The sequence below is a fragment of the Doryrhamphus excisus genome, linkage group LG10 (assembly GCF_037039965.1).
Source record: "Doryrhamphus excisus strain RoL-2023G ecotype Guam linkage group LG10, RoL_Dexc_Guam_v1.1, whole genome shotgun sequence".
NCBI classification, from domain to species: Eukaryota; Metazoa; Chordata; class Actinopteri; order Syngnathiformes; family Syngnathidae; genus Doryrhamphus; species Doryrhamphus excisus.
The window spans coordinates 20,605,143-20,623,626 of NC_136366.1; the positions used below are offsets into that span (position 1 = coordinate 20,605,143).

Sequence of the window (18,484 nt, forward strand, 5' to 3'; positions counted from 1 at the left end):
CGTTAGTTAATAATACATGGATGAATTGGGGATAAATGATATCAGACACCGTCTCATTCGTTAGTTAATAATACATGGATGAATTGGGGATAAATGATATCAGACACCGTCTCATTCGTTAGTTAATAATACATGGATGAATTGGGGATAAATGATATCAGACACCGTCTCATTCGTTAGTTAATAATACATGGATGAATTGGGGATAAATGATATCAGACACCGTCTCATTCGTGAGTTAATAATACATGGATGAATTGGGGATAAATGATATCAGACACCGTCTTATTCGTGAGTTAATAATACATGGATGAATTGGGGATAAATGATATCAGACACCGTCTTATTCGTTAGTTAATAATACATGGATGAATTGGGGATAAATGATATCAGACACCGTCTTATTCGTTAGTTAATAATACATGGATGAATTGGGGATAAATGATATCAGACACCGTCTTATTCATTAGTTAATAATACATGGATGAATTGGGGATAAATGATATCAGACACCGTCTTATTCATTAGTTAATAATACATGGATGAATTGGGGATAAATGATATCAGACACCGTCTTATTCATTAGTTAATAATACATGGATGAATTGGGGATAAATGATATCAGACACCGTCTTATTCATTAGTTAATAATACATGGATGAATTGGGGATAAATGATATCAGACACCGTCTTATTCATTAGTTAATACATGGATGAATTGGGGATAAATGATATCAGACACCGTCTTATTCATTAGTTAATAATACATGGATGAATTGGGGATAAATGATATCAGACACCGTCTTATTCGTTAGTTAATAATACATTGATGAATTGGGGATAAATGATATCAGACACCGTCTTATTCGTTAGTTAATAATACATTGATGAATTGGGGATAAATGATATCAGACACCGTCTTATTCGTTAGTTAATAATACATTGATGAATTGGGGATAATTGATATCAGACACCGTCTTATTCGTTAGTTAATAATACATGGATGAATTGGGGATAAATGATATCAGACACCGTCTTATTCGTTAGTTAATAATACATGGATGAATTGGGGATAAATGATATCAGACACCGTCTTATTCGTTAGTTAATAATACATGGATGAATTGGGGATAAATGATATCAGACACCGTCTTATTCGTTAGTTAATAATACATTGATGAATTGGGGATAAATGATATCAGACACCGTCTTATTCGTTAGTTAATAATACATGGATGAATTGGGGATAAATGATATCAGACACCGTCTTATTCGTTAGTTAATAATACATGGATGAATTGGGGATAAATGATATCAGACACCGTCTTATTCGTTAGTTAATAATACATGGATGAATTGGGGATAAATGATATCAGACACCGTCTTATTCGTTAGTTAATAATACATGGATGAATTGGGGATAAATGATATCAGACACCGTCTTATTCGTTAGTTAATAATACATGGATGAATTGGGGATAAATGATATCAGACACCGTCTTATTCGTTAGTTAATAATACATGGATGAATTGGGGATAAATGATATCAGACACCGTCTTATTCATTAGTTAATAATACATGGATGAATTGGGGATAAATGATATCAGACACCGTCTTATTCATTAGTTAATAATACATGGATGAATTGGGGATAAATGATATCAGACACCGTCTTATTCATTAGTTAATAATACATGGATGAATTGGGGATAAATGATATCAGACACCGTCTTATTCATTAGTTAATAATACATGGATGAATTGGGGATAAATGATATCAGACACCGTCTTATTCATTAGTTAATAATACATGGATGAATTGGGGATAAATGATATCAGACACCGTCTTATTCGTTAGTTAATAATACATGGATGAATTGGGGATAAATGATATCAGACACCGTCTTATTCGTTAGTTAATAATACATTGATGAATTGGGGATAAATGATATCAGACACCGTCTTATTCGTTAGTTAATAATACATGAATTAATTGGGGATAAATGATATCAGACACCGTCTTATTCGTTAGTTAATAATACATGAATTAATTGGGGATAAATGATATCAGACACCGTCTTATTCGTTAGTTAATAATACATGGATGAATTGGGGATAAATGATATCAGACACCGTCTTATTCGTTAGTTAATAATACATGGATGAATTGGGGATAAATGATATCAGACACCGTCTTATTCATTAGTTAATAATACATGGATGAATTGGGGATAAATGATATCAGACACCGTCTTATTCATTAGTTAATAATACATGGATGAATTGGGGATAAATGATATCAGACACCGTCTTATTCATTAGTTAATAATACATGGATGAATTGGGGATAAATGATATCAGACACCGTCTTATTCGTTAGTTAATAATACATTGATGAATTGGGGATAAATGATATCAGACACCGTCTTATTCGTTAGTTAATAATACATGAATTAATTGGGGATAAATGATATCAGACACCGTCTTATTCGTTAGTTAATAATGCATGGATGAATTGGGGATAAATGATATCAGACACCGTCTTATTCGTTAGTTAATAATACATGGATGAATTGGGGATAAATGATATCAGACACCGTCTTATTCATTAGTTAATAATACATGGATGAATTGGGGATAAATGATATCAGACACCGTCTTATTCATTAGTTAATAATACATGGATGAATTGGGGATAAATGATATCAGACACCGTCTTATTCATTAGTTAATAATACATGGATGAATTGGGGATAAATGATATCAGACACCGTCTTATTCATTAGTTAATAATACATTGATGAATTGGGGATAAATGATATCAGACGCTTTGGTGAATATGTTCCTGTGTCTGTGCCTGCACTGTGCCGGGTGAATTGAGTACCGAGGGGGAACTTGTTACACACATGCAGGGTTTTGGGCTGAAGAAAACCCGGTTCACTTCTCTTTGTGACTCATTAGAAGTCAAGTCAGTGAAAGGAATGGAGTTTACCATCACCACCATGGATTGCCTCATGGAAGCGCAACTTCCGTAGAGTAAGCGCCGTTTCAAGCGTCTCCCCACGCCCCTGCTGCCACCGTGTGCCGAAAACGAGTACTTCAACCGTGCGTCTTCATTGGGTTTCCATGTGCGCTGAAAGACTTGACACAGATGAATAAAAAAAAAGAAAAAAGAAAACGACTCCCGTACGTCCCGGGTGCCGTAAATTGCAGCCTGGCTGGGAATACGAACAGCCCGCTTGCACGGAACACAAGGTCCCTCCAGCCAGTTAAACACGCTCCACTGGAGTCGACTACGCGTCTTGTCCCCGCCCTCCGACGAAGCACAGTATCCGTCCTCATCCACGCCGCGTGATGCCCCTCATATCCACGCAGAGCCGCCCGTGGAATTGTAGTAGTAGTAGTAGCAAGACTGCTCCTCTCACCTTTTCATCCTTTTCGTTCATGGATTCGTCTTTTTTCTGGAATATTGCTCCATCCCATCGCGGTAAGTGTGTGTGCCTCTGAGTGAGTGTGTGTGTGTAAGATGCCGTGCGTGCTGTGGGGGAGAAATCAGCACACACACACACACACAAGGGTTGATGTGGTGCTATTGTCTGCTTCTGAGGCAAGTTGTGCTCTCATTTCAATAAAAAAAACGCAATGCATGCAACCGGCTTGAGGCCCAGGAAGTAGACGGTGTTCGGTAAATGGTGTTGAAATGATTGCAAAGAATGGAAGCTGGTGTTTAGGAGGCAGACACCTGTCTCTCCACCAGCAACAGCGGCCGTGCATGCGTGGCCAAACACGCCCTCAACATTAGCATTATTTGTCATTTTATACGCCACTGTGTGCGCATCTTCTCACAGGGATTTGGTGCAAATGTATCCCCTTTCTTGCACAGTAAATGTTGTCTCCCGTATGCTAAAACAAATGTGCACCCCCCAACACTAAAAGGCTGACTCCCCCTTCTCAAGCAGCATGAAATCTCATGCTTGTTAAGATGAATCCATGAGCTGTAACCTTGGAATTCATTCAGGGCATCACCCTCGTTTGCATTTTCACAACAATGCAATGATTACAAAGTGCAGGAATGCCATCTTCTCTTAAAATTGATGCACATGTGCACCTCTTGTGTTTTTTTTAAAAAATGCACTGCTGCAGGATCAGGGGCCAGGAAACCTAGAATATCACATTTAAACATTGGTATGGTGCAAAATAACAGCATTGGGTGGCGGTAAGAGCTTTAGTGCAGAGGTAGGGAACCTATGGCTCGGGAGCCAGGTAGGGCTCTTTTGATGACTGTATCTGGCTCTCAAGCATTTCTTACCACAATAAAAATTTATGTAAACATTTTAAGTAAACATCACAGAAATGACTGTTAAAAATAATATTAAAAATCAACAACTTTCTTATGCATTTTAATTCGTCCATCTATTTTCTACTGCAATACGGCCAACCATATCTATCTTTCCTGATATTTTTCAGGTCAAACACCAAAATTCGATTATTACTGATTAATGCTGTAATCTACCTCGGTCATTGAGATGTCAACATGTAAATATAAACTTTTCTCCTTTAGTCAAATAGTCAAATAGCTAAAGCTGCAGAACCAAGCCTTCTGGCAAAGATGGCCAAAAGAATGAAATATACTGAGTATAGTGCAAAATTATGCAGCAGCAGAAGTTGTATTAATGGCAACAAGTATTTGATTTATTATTAGACACTGCGCTGCTCACGAAAGTGTGCTGGCCACACCCCATTGGCGTGGGGTAGTGTGCCTGGTCTACGTAATTAGAGCCCATTATATCTAAAACTGTTGGTCTTACATAAAAATGCACACATTTTATTGCATTCAATGTTTAAAAAAATGTATATGGCTCTCACAGATACACATTTTAAAATATCTGGCCTTCATGGCTCTCTTCGCCAAAAAGGTTCCCGACCCCTGCTTTAGTGTTTGTACTTGTAAATATTAGAAACATTTCGCAGTATTGTATACCGCCGCAAAGTATAACCACAATAATAAACATATGGGAGCTCATTTTCATCAAGCAATACAAGCAACCAAGAATACGTCATCAAAAGTTCAGAAAGAGGACACATACCCGCCAATACTGATCATCAAGGCTGGAGGGGGTCATGGATTCGGTGCGCTGCTACAAGGACATATGGCAGGAAAAGAAGCTGGAAATAATCCATAAAGTCGGGGAAATACAGCAGTGTAGAAGTGATGGGACGGGACACGAAAGCGCAGGGCGGCAGCGGCCAGGGGTAAGGGGTGGGAGGGGGCACGGTACATATAGATACAGTAAGTGTATTCATGTATAATGGCTTTAATCTGTCTAATATTATCAAAAATATTCCGCATGTTTACTTCAGATTGTGTTGCTATAAAAGGCCAGACGCTCACTGCAGGAAGGCGTGACCTCTGACCTCACATGTGATATGTAAAGCATCCTGGACTCCTACGGTAGAGACTAGTTATTGATCACACTCACACAGACACACACACTACATCACACTCACAAATGATTTAGTGATAGCAGGTATTTGATTACCTCTAGACATGTGTGTGTGGGGGTGGGCAGTTTTTGGGGCCGGGAGGAGGGGGGTTCCCTGATTGGGTAATAGATCTGTCACTGTGATCCCTCAGGGGAGTGATGGGCCCTAAGGTGAGATAAGGACTGCTCTTGCGGTGAATGGACCCCCCCACTTTTTATTGGTTTTCTGAGAGGAAAAGGAAGTCAGCAAATAGTACTGTGTGGCTGGCTGGAGCTTTTCAAGCTTGATAGATTTCATGCTTTTATCGTGGATTATTTGCTTGTTTTGAAGCTTGCCAAAATCTTTAGCTAAGCTTTACAGCCCGAACTTCCGTTTATAATGAGCCAGAATGTCAATGTTGGTCTATGGACAGAGCTCAGAGGTATATTTCATCTTAAACGCAAGTAATAATCACTGCAGCCTGATAATTAACACTCATCATATGCATGGTTTGACTAGTCCAACAATAAATGCCCAATATCCAGTAACAACATCAGACCTTATTATTATTATTATTATTATTATTACAGTCGTGCAGTTCATGCAAGATCTCAGTGCTTTGTCCAGAGGTTACCCAACACTGACCTTAACTAAGTCCAATGAGAATCACCAGTTCAATCAGTTCTTATGATGTTGTTGTGGGGTCTTTTGCGACCTCTTTGGATGCGTCGTCGCTGCGCTTTTGGGGTAATTTGGGTTGGCCGGCGACTCCTGGAAAGGTTCGCCACAGTTCCATGTTTTCGCCTTTTGTTGATAATGGCTCTCACTGTGGTTTGCTGGAGTCCTAAATCTTTAGAAATGGCTTTATAACCTTTCCCAGACTTGTAGAAAATTAATTCATCTCGGTTATGTTTTAACAGGGGATTTAGATTTTTTTTTGTCCCTTAATAACAAAAAGTCAACACAGCCGACTGAACATGTGTCCAAATGTACATTAGGTTGGTTGTTTTGTTGTTGAGCTGTCAAGTACTGTAGCTGAGGGCTTGATTGGCGGATTTTAACTATAGATCTACCTAAATATAAACTAGTGAGGTTACATAGTAATTAATCTGATAATCTGCGCCTACTGAGGCTTTTCAAAATGGGGGAAATACATAAATAACTGTACTTGCAGTGCTTGAGGAAATGCATTTTGCCCACTTTAAATATTTTTATTACACATTATGCAAATGTACTTGCAGCTTCCAGCTGTTTACCAGTGATATTTGTTGGCATGGAAAACTATAACCTCCAGCCTTTCCGAGTTATGCCACTTTTGCAACTTTTGACTGACTAATATCCAGCCGAACATCAATATTTATAGCTTTGTCCCTCAGTTGGACTATTAAATTATCATATGTGCCACTTCACCGGTTCACAAAGCATCCTAAATCAAAAGTATAGTTAGATTTTTTTTGTGATGCATTCGATTTGAGATTGTGGGCAACGTTATTTATGACCACTTTACTGCACCTGTTAGACAATGTTGCAATGCATTTTTCATGTGGTGCCTTTATGTCTCCTGAAATGCTATGCAAAGCACTTTACAATCTTGCTTTCACACCCACACAATAGCGATAGAGAATCCATATTGTGATATACATTGCAGCCTTTTACAATAACAATATATGTCATGATATATTCTGTGATATAGAAACATTTCAGAACACATTACTATTAAATTCAAGTTAATTCAATTAATCCGTTCCAGAAAGCAGAAAAATGCATGTTTATTGTTTTACATGCATACGTAGAACAATTCAAAATTCAAACATCACAATTATATGGCATAAAATGTATGCCGTATTGAATGTATTTCTTTTGCAATATAGCAAGCGACACTGTCTGTGAAGGCGCAAAAAGCACACCACCGCTTCTGTGCCTATGTTGCCTCACGAGGCTAACTGCTAGCACTTTGTATCCTGTGAACATGTCATGCATCCTGACGGAGAAGATCGTCGAGTTTGCTGATGTTGTTTTGGCATGCCATCTCCATCTTTAATGATGGTCGTGACAGTTAAGCAATTGACACGAGTGCGGCTATTCTCCCGCGTTGTAACTATTCCTCGAGCGAGTCTCGTGATCAATTAGTTCAAAAGTTAATGTGCGGTATAATCCCACAATGCTGTCTTGATAGGTCGGCCAGATTGAGTGCTAATAAGGCAGATGATATTCACCGCGAGTCAAGGGGCTTTTGTTCGCTTTCTCCAAGGTTAAGCTCCTCACTCAAGTAAGAATATTTAATTTTGCAAAGCGGGTGCTTTTCAATGTTAATTGAATATTATGCCCCAACCTGGATTACAGATACGTATTTAATGCTAGTTGGACTTGAGCTGGAGAGAATAGATCACGTTGCAGCATTTTGTACAAAACATAATTCTATGTAATGGTAGAGTTTGGTATGATTGTTTACTTTGGAATCTCGGCCAAAACAGCCCACATTGACGTATGTTGTGCTGATCTGCTGTGAAGGCATGTTAGTTAGCAAACTTTTATTTTGCCTTGTGACGTGAGAAACAGCCTAAACCTCAAACATGATTCAGCCCTAAGAGAGCGACACAAGGGAGGAATGAAACATGCTATTTTTAGCAGCAAAGATGCTCCATTGGCAAGAGAGGCAGCCATGGGACAGTTCTGTCTGCATTAGAGTGTGTGAAGTGCAAATGAGGAATGGAATATGACTTGTGGACATTTCTCTCCCGTTTTATGATTTTCACATTTAATGTAAAGCCTGGAGAATAAATAACATTTGTAAGGTAGCGTGAGAATAATGGAATAAATGAATTGTATCCACGTTACCAACATCAATGACTGGTGTCTGCGAGAGACTTTGCCGTTGTAGCAGTTTATCTTCACTGGGAGAGGACGTCAGCGAGAGAGGAGAAGGCGTTCAATCAGATATTTCCACGCTCAATATTTTACAGCTAGTTCTTCGCCGGCTCTGACAGGGAGGCAGCGACGTTTTGACAAAGTCGTCACAGCTTGGCTGAGCCGAGAGGACGAAAGTGATGAAATGTGACAAGTCTCAAGGCTTCAGGTTTGATGAGCTTGCCTGAGGGGGGGGGGGGGGGGGGCTGTCTGATCACCTTTCTGCTCTGGCAGTCGGAAGAAAAATGCCTCTTGGTTTTAATCCTTGTGATGTCCGGAGGTTAGTCGAAGAAAAGAAGACATCATGTCAAGAAGTTCAATTGGTCCACTTTGTGACCTCATCAGCACTGGAAGGCTGCTCTTGTGTGTAAGATATGATTGGATTTCGGTAAATTCATTCACAATAATTAAAGACCCCCCCTGTAAATTCCCTGATTTGAATAATATGTCACACGCCTCCAGTCAAAGCACAGTTTTTAATATTCTCTGCATGATTTCACATATTAAAAACCATACAAATGGTTGCATTTGTTGTAAAAAGTACACACATTTTAGAAATAGCAGTCCAATGGTTCCAGATTTGACCGCAATAAGTGAATTTCCACAAAGTAGGACTCAATTAAATTAATCATAGAGTACTTTCATAGTTAAAGCATAGAAAACCTGTTTCTGACCTTCTAAAATGTATTTTTTAACATTAGAGCCTTGTAGATATGAAATAACACCCCTATAGTCACCTTTATACCCATATTATGTAATGTAGTAGATAACTAATAATAATAATAATAACTAATTGGGGCTGCACGAGTGGTTAGCACGCATGCCTCACAGCTAGGAGACCCGAGTTCGATTCCACCCTCGGCCATCTCTGTGTGGAGTTTGCATGTTCTCCCCATGTTTCCTCCCACATACCAAAAACATGCTAGGTTAATTGGCGACTCCAAATTGTCCATAGGTATGAATGTGAGTGTGAATGGTTGTTTGTCTATATGTGCCCTGTGATTGGCTGGTGACCAGTCCAGGGTGTACCCTGCCTCTCGCCCGAAGAAAGCTGGGAAAGGCTCCAGAACCCCCCCGACACTCGTGAGGATAAGTGGTAGAAAATGAATGAAGGGATAACTAATTGGCACAAATTGGGAGTCGCTCCCTCCACCCAGTCACTGCCATTGTGCTTTTGGGCGTACAAATGTTTGGAGGTGCGAATCATGTGCTATAAAAATCAAATCCATTATTTGTATTATTATAAATACACCTCACACACGTATTAAACGCACGTGGAAGTATAAAATAGAGAGGTACTCACCACTAATGCATGATAATGTAGGAGGATTGCTGAACAAATGAATTTATGAAGCTGTGGCAGCTGCCACAGTCGCCATGCTGTTAAAATGTCACTTTTGCTCTGCAGCACGCAACCATGTTGCGTTCAAGGACTGCCAAAGCAAAAGTGACATCCATCCATCCATTCATGTTCTTTGCCACTTATCCTGATGAGGGTCGCGGGTATGCTGGAGCCTATCCCAGCTGTCTTAGGGCGACGCATATAGACAACCATTTACATTAGTAAACACATTAGTCTTCCCGATATCCTGATTGTGTGGCCTACATGCTAACCACAAAAAAAGCAATATCACTATCAATAAATACAGTAAAGTCTCGTTATATCGATATTCTCGGGAGTTGGAAAAAATATCGATATAACCGGACTATCCATATATCCAATCCTGTTTTTCACACAAGTGGCAAGTGCTGACCTAATACTTCACGTCCGTCTTCACTTCATAGTTCTGTGTTGTTGGGATGCATAGTGGGAAGTCGGAAATGTACCTATGGCAGTGGTACCTATGACAGTATTTTTGCCCTTGGGGTATTTGCATCGTCAGAAAATGTTTTTTTATGTGTCGTCTGTTGGAAGTGGAATGTACAGTGGAACCTTGGTTAGCATCATTAGTCTGTTCCAGAAGGTCTGACTGAAACCAAAACTGACAAACTTTCTTTGGCTCCGTGGTGGGTTATTTTGTAGCCATGATCAAAAGTAAAGACTTGTGGCATTGGGATAGAGCAAAGTCAACCACGGGAACTGACTTCCGGCTCCTGTTTCCAACGTTGTTAGCAAGCTAATTGGCTGCTAACTGATGAATTAGACTCATGCGGTATGTTAATAACACAAAACCTGTGCCATATTGTAAGCTAACCAGAAAATGTATATAAACCGAGGCAAAATTTTGGCACAGCGTTTTTAAACCAAAAAACATGCCTTATTTCACGTCAGAGAGCATCGTAATACAGTAAAGTCTCGTTATATCGATATTGTCGGGAGTCGGAAAAAATATCGATATAACCGGACTGTCGATATATCCGATCCTGCGCCGAACTGCATTAAAAGTGGGCAATAATGCACTCGACATTGTTCCATAGAATAGAACAATGTCGAGCAGCTTAAATCAATCTTTGCTTAAGGATTTCAATACCAAAAAAGAACACGGCGAACGGCTGCTTCCAGTCAACTTTATTTTTCACACTTCCACCACCAGAGCGCAGCACACACACCGATTCCCGCACTTCCTGGTTCACAGGTCATGCTCAACCCGCCCCACATAGCTGGCCAAACACATGCCACGAATGCCAGCATGTACATATGAAAAACAGTGATTATTGCAAGCGATAAAAAGATATCTGAATACAACACAATTAAATACATGTATTTGTACGCTTGTGTCTTCGTTGGAATAGGTGTGTATGCTATGTCAGTTGGTTCTTCTGTTGCAGGCATGTGTTTGGCCAGCTATGTGGGGCGGGTTGAGCATGACCTGTGAACCAGGAAGTGCGGGAATCGGTGTGTGTGCTGCACTCTGGTGGTGGAAGTGTGAAAAATAAAGTTGACTGGAAGCAGCCGTTCGCCGTGTTCTTTTTTGGTATTGAAATCCTTAAGCAAAGATTGATTTAAGCTGCTTTTGTATCGATATAAGCAGACCAAATTGGCTGGCGGGAGATGAAAAGGGCATCGTAGTAACCGGATTATCATAATAACCGGATATCGTACTAACGGAACTAATTATATCATAAAAGACTAGAAATTTGCCGGGAAATGAAAATAGTATCATAATAAGTAGTATAACCGATATCGATATAACGAGACTTTGCTGTATATATATTTAATAAAACAAATTTTTCGACCAAAAATCTTTGTGAGGTGAGGACACAAAAATATCTGTATATTGACTAAGGAAAACATTTGTCCCCCCCACGGTAGAGACACTCCTACCTACCATTATATGAGAGACACTAAGCCACTAGAGGCTGATTCCGCAGTTGAAGTGCGCTGAGACGAATCCAATGAATGTCTAGCTGCAGCATTTTTTGAGGATTTGCAGCAAGCAATTCAATTTACATGTCATTTGAGGAGGACGCTTGCTGTTTTAGTGAAATGGGAGATGGTGTGGAAAACCATCGCTCGGTTACAGCTGAAGCGCTCTTGATCGGGAAGCCTCGCGCCGCCACACGACAAACGACTCCAAGTCGTCACATTGTCATGTTTTGTAACCGCTGGTGTTTGCTACGCTGACATCAGCAGACGTTTGTGTCCTGTGCGTTTGGTGAATGAGGCCTCCAGACAGATGTGAGCGTGACGGTCAGGTTGCCGCCATCCAGTGTCAGCTTGATGGGTGCGGATGGAACGTTGCAATGAGATGGGACAGGCACTTAAGGACTGATTAAGGCTCATCATCTTCACTGCCTTGTCTGCGTCTAATGACTCAATTTGTAGAACACTTTCAGTTGTGTGTTGTTCGCAGACACCTTTACCGTTTGGGTTTTGTAGTGGTGGCAATGTAATTGAACAAATTGTTGTTTTCAGTCTGATGCTGTTTAAATCGATTTGGCAATACCCCAATCACTGTAGGAACTCTATTTCTTCCAAAGTAGGTTAACAATAACCTAACTGGGATAACTGAGAATATACCCCTACTATTATATTCAGGGGGCGCCCCATCCCCCTATTTAACCTCCCACCCTCCCTCGAAGGTCAAGTTAATTTAATTTTCTATATGGCAACAGAGCACAAAGAAGTCCTTTAAGGATACACAACAAAGTTGTCTCATCTTGATTATCTTTTATACACAACGGCTTGCCATTGCGTGTTTAGAATTCTCTCCTCATTTTAGTCTTTCTGTTGATTTCCTTTACAAAAATGGATGTTTAATACAGTGGTATATTTATTTTTGTTATTGATTTGACCAAGGCAATTTTTATCCAATTAATCCATTCTACACCAAAAAAATATGAACAAAAAGAAAGAGTAATTACAGTTTTACATGCAAATGATGCAAATTGCTGGAACTCACAACTTTCTTTGTCCCCGTGGCGGGTTGTTTTTCCAGACACGCTCAATGAAAAATACATTGACAGTGAGTCAGAAATGCATAGGGTGCTTTATTTGGGCACTTGATTTTGTGGATCGACACAGAACTAATTTGTTACGTGCAATATTGTACTAAAATTGAGACAATAAACAAAAAAATCGTAACTGGGGCGTACAAAAACGTAAAAAAAATACAGTTTTTCTATGACTCGGCTACACATGTGTGTGGCTTTGAGGTTGCACCTATGTACGACATATTATTAATAATGATAATAGTCAATAATGTAAATACATTGATGCGTGATGTAAATTTGACTCTTGCCTCATGCTGTGACAAGCTATGAGAGAACACCTCGGTCTATTTCAGGGGTCAGCAACCTGCGGCTCCAGAGCCGCATGTGGCTCTTCAGCCTCTTTATTGTGGCTCCCTTTGCGATGCTTGAATATTTTTAACACCCGAGTGGGGAAAATGCACGTCTTTTGTAATGAGTTTTAAAAAATCCAACTTTGTCTGAGACCATGAATGCATCCTGAGTGAGTTCTGACTGCTATCCAGTTCAGTACATGAAGAAAAACAAGTAATACTTACCTACAAATCTAAAAAATAAATTCGAGATAATTTAAAAACAGCGGCATGGGAACTTGTTTTTACGTTTACAGTAGTTTACACATACATTTATGTAAGTTTATCTCCAAAACTAGCAAGAGTACTCCAACTCGTCTTTTCTTATCTGAACTACTTTGATACCCCCAAATTCCCTCCAATGTTGTTTTAAACATACTATATGTTTTGCGGCTCCAGGCTATTTTTCTTCAGTGGGCATTGGGTAAAATGGCTCTTTTCATAGTAAAGGTTGCCGACCCCTGGTCTATTTGGATCCATTACTTTGCCCGTTTGCTACAGCGACAAAGTCCTCCCCCGCTAGTGGACTTCAGTTCTTTTTTTAGGGTGATGGCATGGGAGGGAAGCCATTACCTCAGTGGTGAGAGGTAACCACGGAGGCTGACCTCAGGCCAAACAGAGAGACGACATTTCCCAGCTGTCCCTGGGAGCTTTTGAGATTCCCCAGAAGGAAATTAGCTCAGCTGAAAGGATATTTGAGCTGCTCTGTTTGTTCTTTTGTACCACTGAGAGCGAGGATAAGCAGCTCAAATGTGAGCGGACAGATGTTCGGGGAGGCCTCTTGTGGTTTTCAAGGTCATCCCTGCCTTCTTATGTCATTTAATAGACACGATAATGCGCTGCTAAGCAGCAATATGTTGTCATTTTACAACAAAATGTGTGTACAGAGACATTTTCCCTTAGGAAAGAGTCACACTATCATAGTATCCATCATTCTTAAATTCTTTTCTTACTTGTTTTCATTTCTTAATTCCCTAAACATTTTCACTCCCAATTTTTTTTTTGCAATCTTCTTTTCCAAAAATTGCAACTTTATTTGATGTTTTGTTTTTCAGAATATTTTTTTTAAGTCTCTTACATGTTTGAACTTCATTCTACTGAAATGATGTTCTTCAAAAATTACTTTAGTAAATCATATTTTTGGACGAGTGGTTAGCACGCAGGCCACACAGCTAGGAGACCCGAGTTTGATTCCACCCTGTGGAGTTGCATGTTCTCCTTGTGCATGCTAGGTTTATTGCCGACTCCAAATTGTCCATAAGTATGAATGTGAGTGTGAATGGTTGTTTGTCTATATGTGCCCTGTGACTGGCTGGCGGCCAGTCACAGGGTGTACCCCGTCTCTCGCCGGAAGATAGCTGGGATAGGCTCCAGCACCCCCGCGACTCTCCTGAGGATAAGCGGTTGAGAATAAAAGAATGAATAATATTTTTAAGAATGTGCCATGAGCCGAGGCTGAACTACACTTTGGACGCCCCTCCCCTAAATTGATCAACGTTGATTTCAAGATATGATATTGCAACACTAATCAGTTTTGTAAGCTTTTAGCCTGTAGATTTATAGATTCAATTATTCAACATGAATAATCAAGATTATAGCCAGGGGCTAATTGGTCCATGTTAAGTACAATAATAATAATAATAATACCATTTAATTAGAACTCATTCAATCCCAGCCATCGCAAACCCTTCAGTATCTGCCATTTTAGAAGATTTGTACTCATCTTTCAATGCACACAGAATATTGTGTCCTATGGCTATATAAAAAGGTGGAACCTAACAACAGAGGGATTAGACTCTAGAAAGGTTTCTACCTTTTTCCGTTCTTTGTTAATCAGCAGTAGAACATATGTAAGTTTCAGGAAAATATCAGTTCCCAACTAAAAAAGGGAGAAAATATACATTTCAAGTATAACTTCCCCTTTGACACAATTTTTTTTTTTGCTGAAATACCATCATCAATATACAGTGCATCCGGAAAGTATTCACAGCGCTTCACTTTTTCTACATTTTGTCATGTTACAGCCTCATTCCAAACTGTATTAAATTAATCTCTTACCTCAAAATTCTACACAAAATACTCCATTATGACAATGTGAAAAAATGTGATTTTTTTGACATGTTTTGAATTTATTAAAAATAGAAAACAAAAAAATCACATTTACATAAGTATTCACAGCCTTTGCTTAATACTTTGTTGATCCACCTTTGGCAGCAATTACAGCCTCAAGTCTTTTTGAATATGATCCCACAAGTTTAGCACACCTATCTTTAGGCAGTTTTGCCCATTCTTCTTTGCAATAAGTCTCAAGCTCCATCAGGTTGGATGGGAGACGTCTGTGCACAGCCATTTTCACATCTCTCCAGAGATGTTCGATCGGATTCAAGTCTGGACTCTGGCTGGGCCACTCCAGGACATTCACGGAGTGGTTCTGAAGCCAATCTTTTGAGATCTTGGCTGTGTGCTAATGTCTACTGTCTATATGGTCAAGGTACATGACCAGTCTACTGAGGTCAAGAGCGCTCTGGAGCAGGTTTTCATCCAGGATATCTCTATATATTGCTGCATTCATTTTTCCTTCTATCCTGACTAGTCTGCCAGTTCCTGCTGCTGAAAAACATCCCCACAGCATGATGCTGCCACCACCATGCTTCACTGTAGGGATGGTATTGGCCTGGTGATGAGCAGTGCCTGGTTTCCTCCAAACATGGCGCCTGGCATTCACACCAAAGAGTTCAATCTTTGTCTCATCAGACCAGAGAATTTTGTTTCTCATGGTCTGAGAGTCATTCAGGTGCTTTTTGGCAAATTCCAGACGGGCTGCCATGTTCCTTTTACTAAGGAGTGGCTTCCGTCTGGCCACTCTACCATACAGGCCTGATTGGTGGATTGCTGCAGAGATGGTTGTCCTTCTGGAAGGCTCTCCTCTCTCCACAGAGGAACGCTGGAGCTCTGACAGAGTGACCATCGGGGCCTTGGTCACCTCCCTGACTAAGGCCCTTCTTCCCCGATCGCTCAGTTTAGAAGGCCGGCCAGCTCTAGGAAGAGTCCTGGTGGTTCCAAACGTCTTCCATTTAGGAATAATGGAGGCCACTGTGCTCATTGGGACCTTCAAAGCAGCAGAAATGTTTCTGTATCCTTCCCCAGATTTGTGCCTCAAGACAATCCTGTCTCGCAGGTCTACAGACAGTTCTTTTGACTTCATGCTTGGTGTTTGTGCTCTGACATGCACAGTCAACTGTGGGACCTTATATAGACAGTTATTATATTTCCAAATCATGTCCAATCAACTGAATTTACTGCAGGTGGACTCCAATTAAGCTGTAGAAAGATCTCAAGGATGATCAGTGGAAAAAAGATGCGCCTGAGCTCAATTTTGAGCTTCATGGCAAAGGCTGTGAATACTTATGTAAATGTGATTTGTTTGTTTTCTATTTTTAATAAATTCAAAACATGTCAAAAAAAACTTTTTTCACATTGTCATAATGGAGTATTTTGTGTAGAATTTTGAGGTAAGAGATTAAATTAATACAGTTTGGAATGAGGCTGTAACATGACAAAATGTAGAAAAAGTGAAGTGCTGTGAATACTTTCCGGATGCACTGTAACTGCCACTTTGGTATTGGATGAGGTAAAGAAGGAGGAAAAACGTGCACTTGACTTGAGGAGACAAAGTGCTTGTGTGCTAAAGTGTTCAAGTAATTCAAAAGTGCTAAAGTGCTATTTTATCAGCCCCTCCAGATGTTATTACACGTTTTGACATATTGCCTCCACACATAATGTGTGCATGTCTGTGTGACGTAAACCGTCGCTAACCACAATGCAGCGTTTACCGCCATCTGTTACACTTCAAAATAGTTGGGTGAGCCCTGCAACAGGCAAGGCGGTTGTCCTGACTGAGTCTCTGCAATGTAATCATCTATAACAGAGGTAGGGAACCTATGGCTCGGGAGCCAGGTAGGGCTCTTTTGATGACTGTATCTGGCTCTCAAGCATTTCTTACCACAATAAAAATTAATTTTTGCTAACATTTTAAAGTAAACAGAAATGACTGTTAAAAATAATATTAAAAATCAACAACTTTTTTATGCATTTTAATTCGTCCATCTATTTTCTACTGCAATACGGCCAACCATATCTATCTTTCCTGATTTTTTCCAGGTCAAACACCAAAACTCGATTATTACTGAGTAATGCTGTAGTCTACCTCGGTCATTGAGATGTCAAAAAAACATGTAAATGTAAACTTTCCTCCTTTAGTCAAATAGCTAAAGCTGCAGAACCAAGCCTTCTGACGAAGATGGCCAAAAGAATGAAATACGTCTACGGAGTACGGTGCAAAACTATGCAGCAGCAGAAGTTGTATTAATGGCAACAAGTATTTGATTTATTATTAGACACTGCGCTGCTCACGAAAGTGTGCTGGCCACACCCCATTGGCGTGGGGTAGTGTGCCTGGTCTACGTAATTAGAGCCCATTATATCTAAAACTGTTGGTCTTACATAAAAATGCACACATTTTATTGCATTCAATGTTTAAAAAAATGTATATGGCTCTCACAGATACACATTTTAAAATATCTGGCCTTCATGGCTCTCTTCGCCAAAAAGGTTCCCGACCCCTGATCTAGAATATTTATCAACGCTTTCAAGCTGCGGGCGATATGAAAGGTAGCTTTGCGCACTACTACCTACGTTGGTGCATATCCGACTTGATAATAAAATGAGCTCTGATATGTGATGTTGGGCGTCTTTGACAGAGTGAGACGCCGTGAATCCTAAGAGGGGAAGTCTCCGGACGGGGAGGCAAGATGGCGTCCAACCACATCCTGCGCAGTTACTCCATCATCCCGTGTTTCATCTTCGTAGAGGTGAGTCGTATGCACGTGTTGGCTGGGGTTTTTTATTGTGGTGCACGTGAGGTGTGTGAGAGGAAGTTTAAACATGAGCAAAATGACCTTGTGCGGTAACTTGTTAACGGCTAACTGGAGCGTGAAGTGTTGGGATGAGTGGAAGGCTAAATGTGTGTGTGTGTGCCTTCCTTCATATTTAATTACCTTGTTAGCGGAAGGTCTTTAATCAGGGGGGATGTCTCAGGACTCCCTGCTTCTTCTTTCTGCCCCCCCCCAAAAAAAAACATTTGATGTTGCTTCCCTGAATGAGCGTAGTTTGTCTATTTTAGCTCAGGGATTCTTCTCAACTGACCTCTGGCTTTCCGACACTCTTGACGTGGTACTTAATGCGGCCCTTCTTGTAAATTTTTATTTCTTTTCCTGTTCACAAGGCGGCCCCTTGCATGTCGAGTATGGAGGACCAAAACTGCCAAAATAATAAATAAATAAATAAATAA

At 40.1% G+C, this 18,484-nt stretch overlaps 1 protein-coding gene across 2 annotated transcripts in view; it reads left to right on the plus strand.

Moving 5' to 3' along the window:
• Positions 1–3,201: 3,201 nt before the first annotated feature.
• The window catches only part of plppr1 (phospholipid phosphatase related 1), a 43,349-nt gene continuing 28,066 nt past the window's right edge, over positions 3,202–18,484 (plus strand). For both annotated transcript variants that reach the window (XM_058064559.2, XM_058064558.2), the window contains exons 1-2: positions 3,202–3,488; positions 17,895–18,005. In XM_058064559.2, coding sequence (XP_057920542.2) covers positions 17,946–18,005 — 60 coding nt within the window. In that variant the 5' untranslated portion in view covers positions 3,202–3,488; positions 17,895–17,945. The remainder of the gene's footprint in view (positions 3,489–17,894; positions 18,006–18,484) is intronic.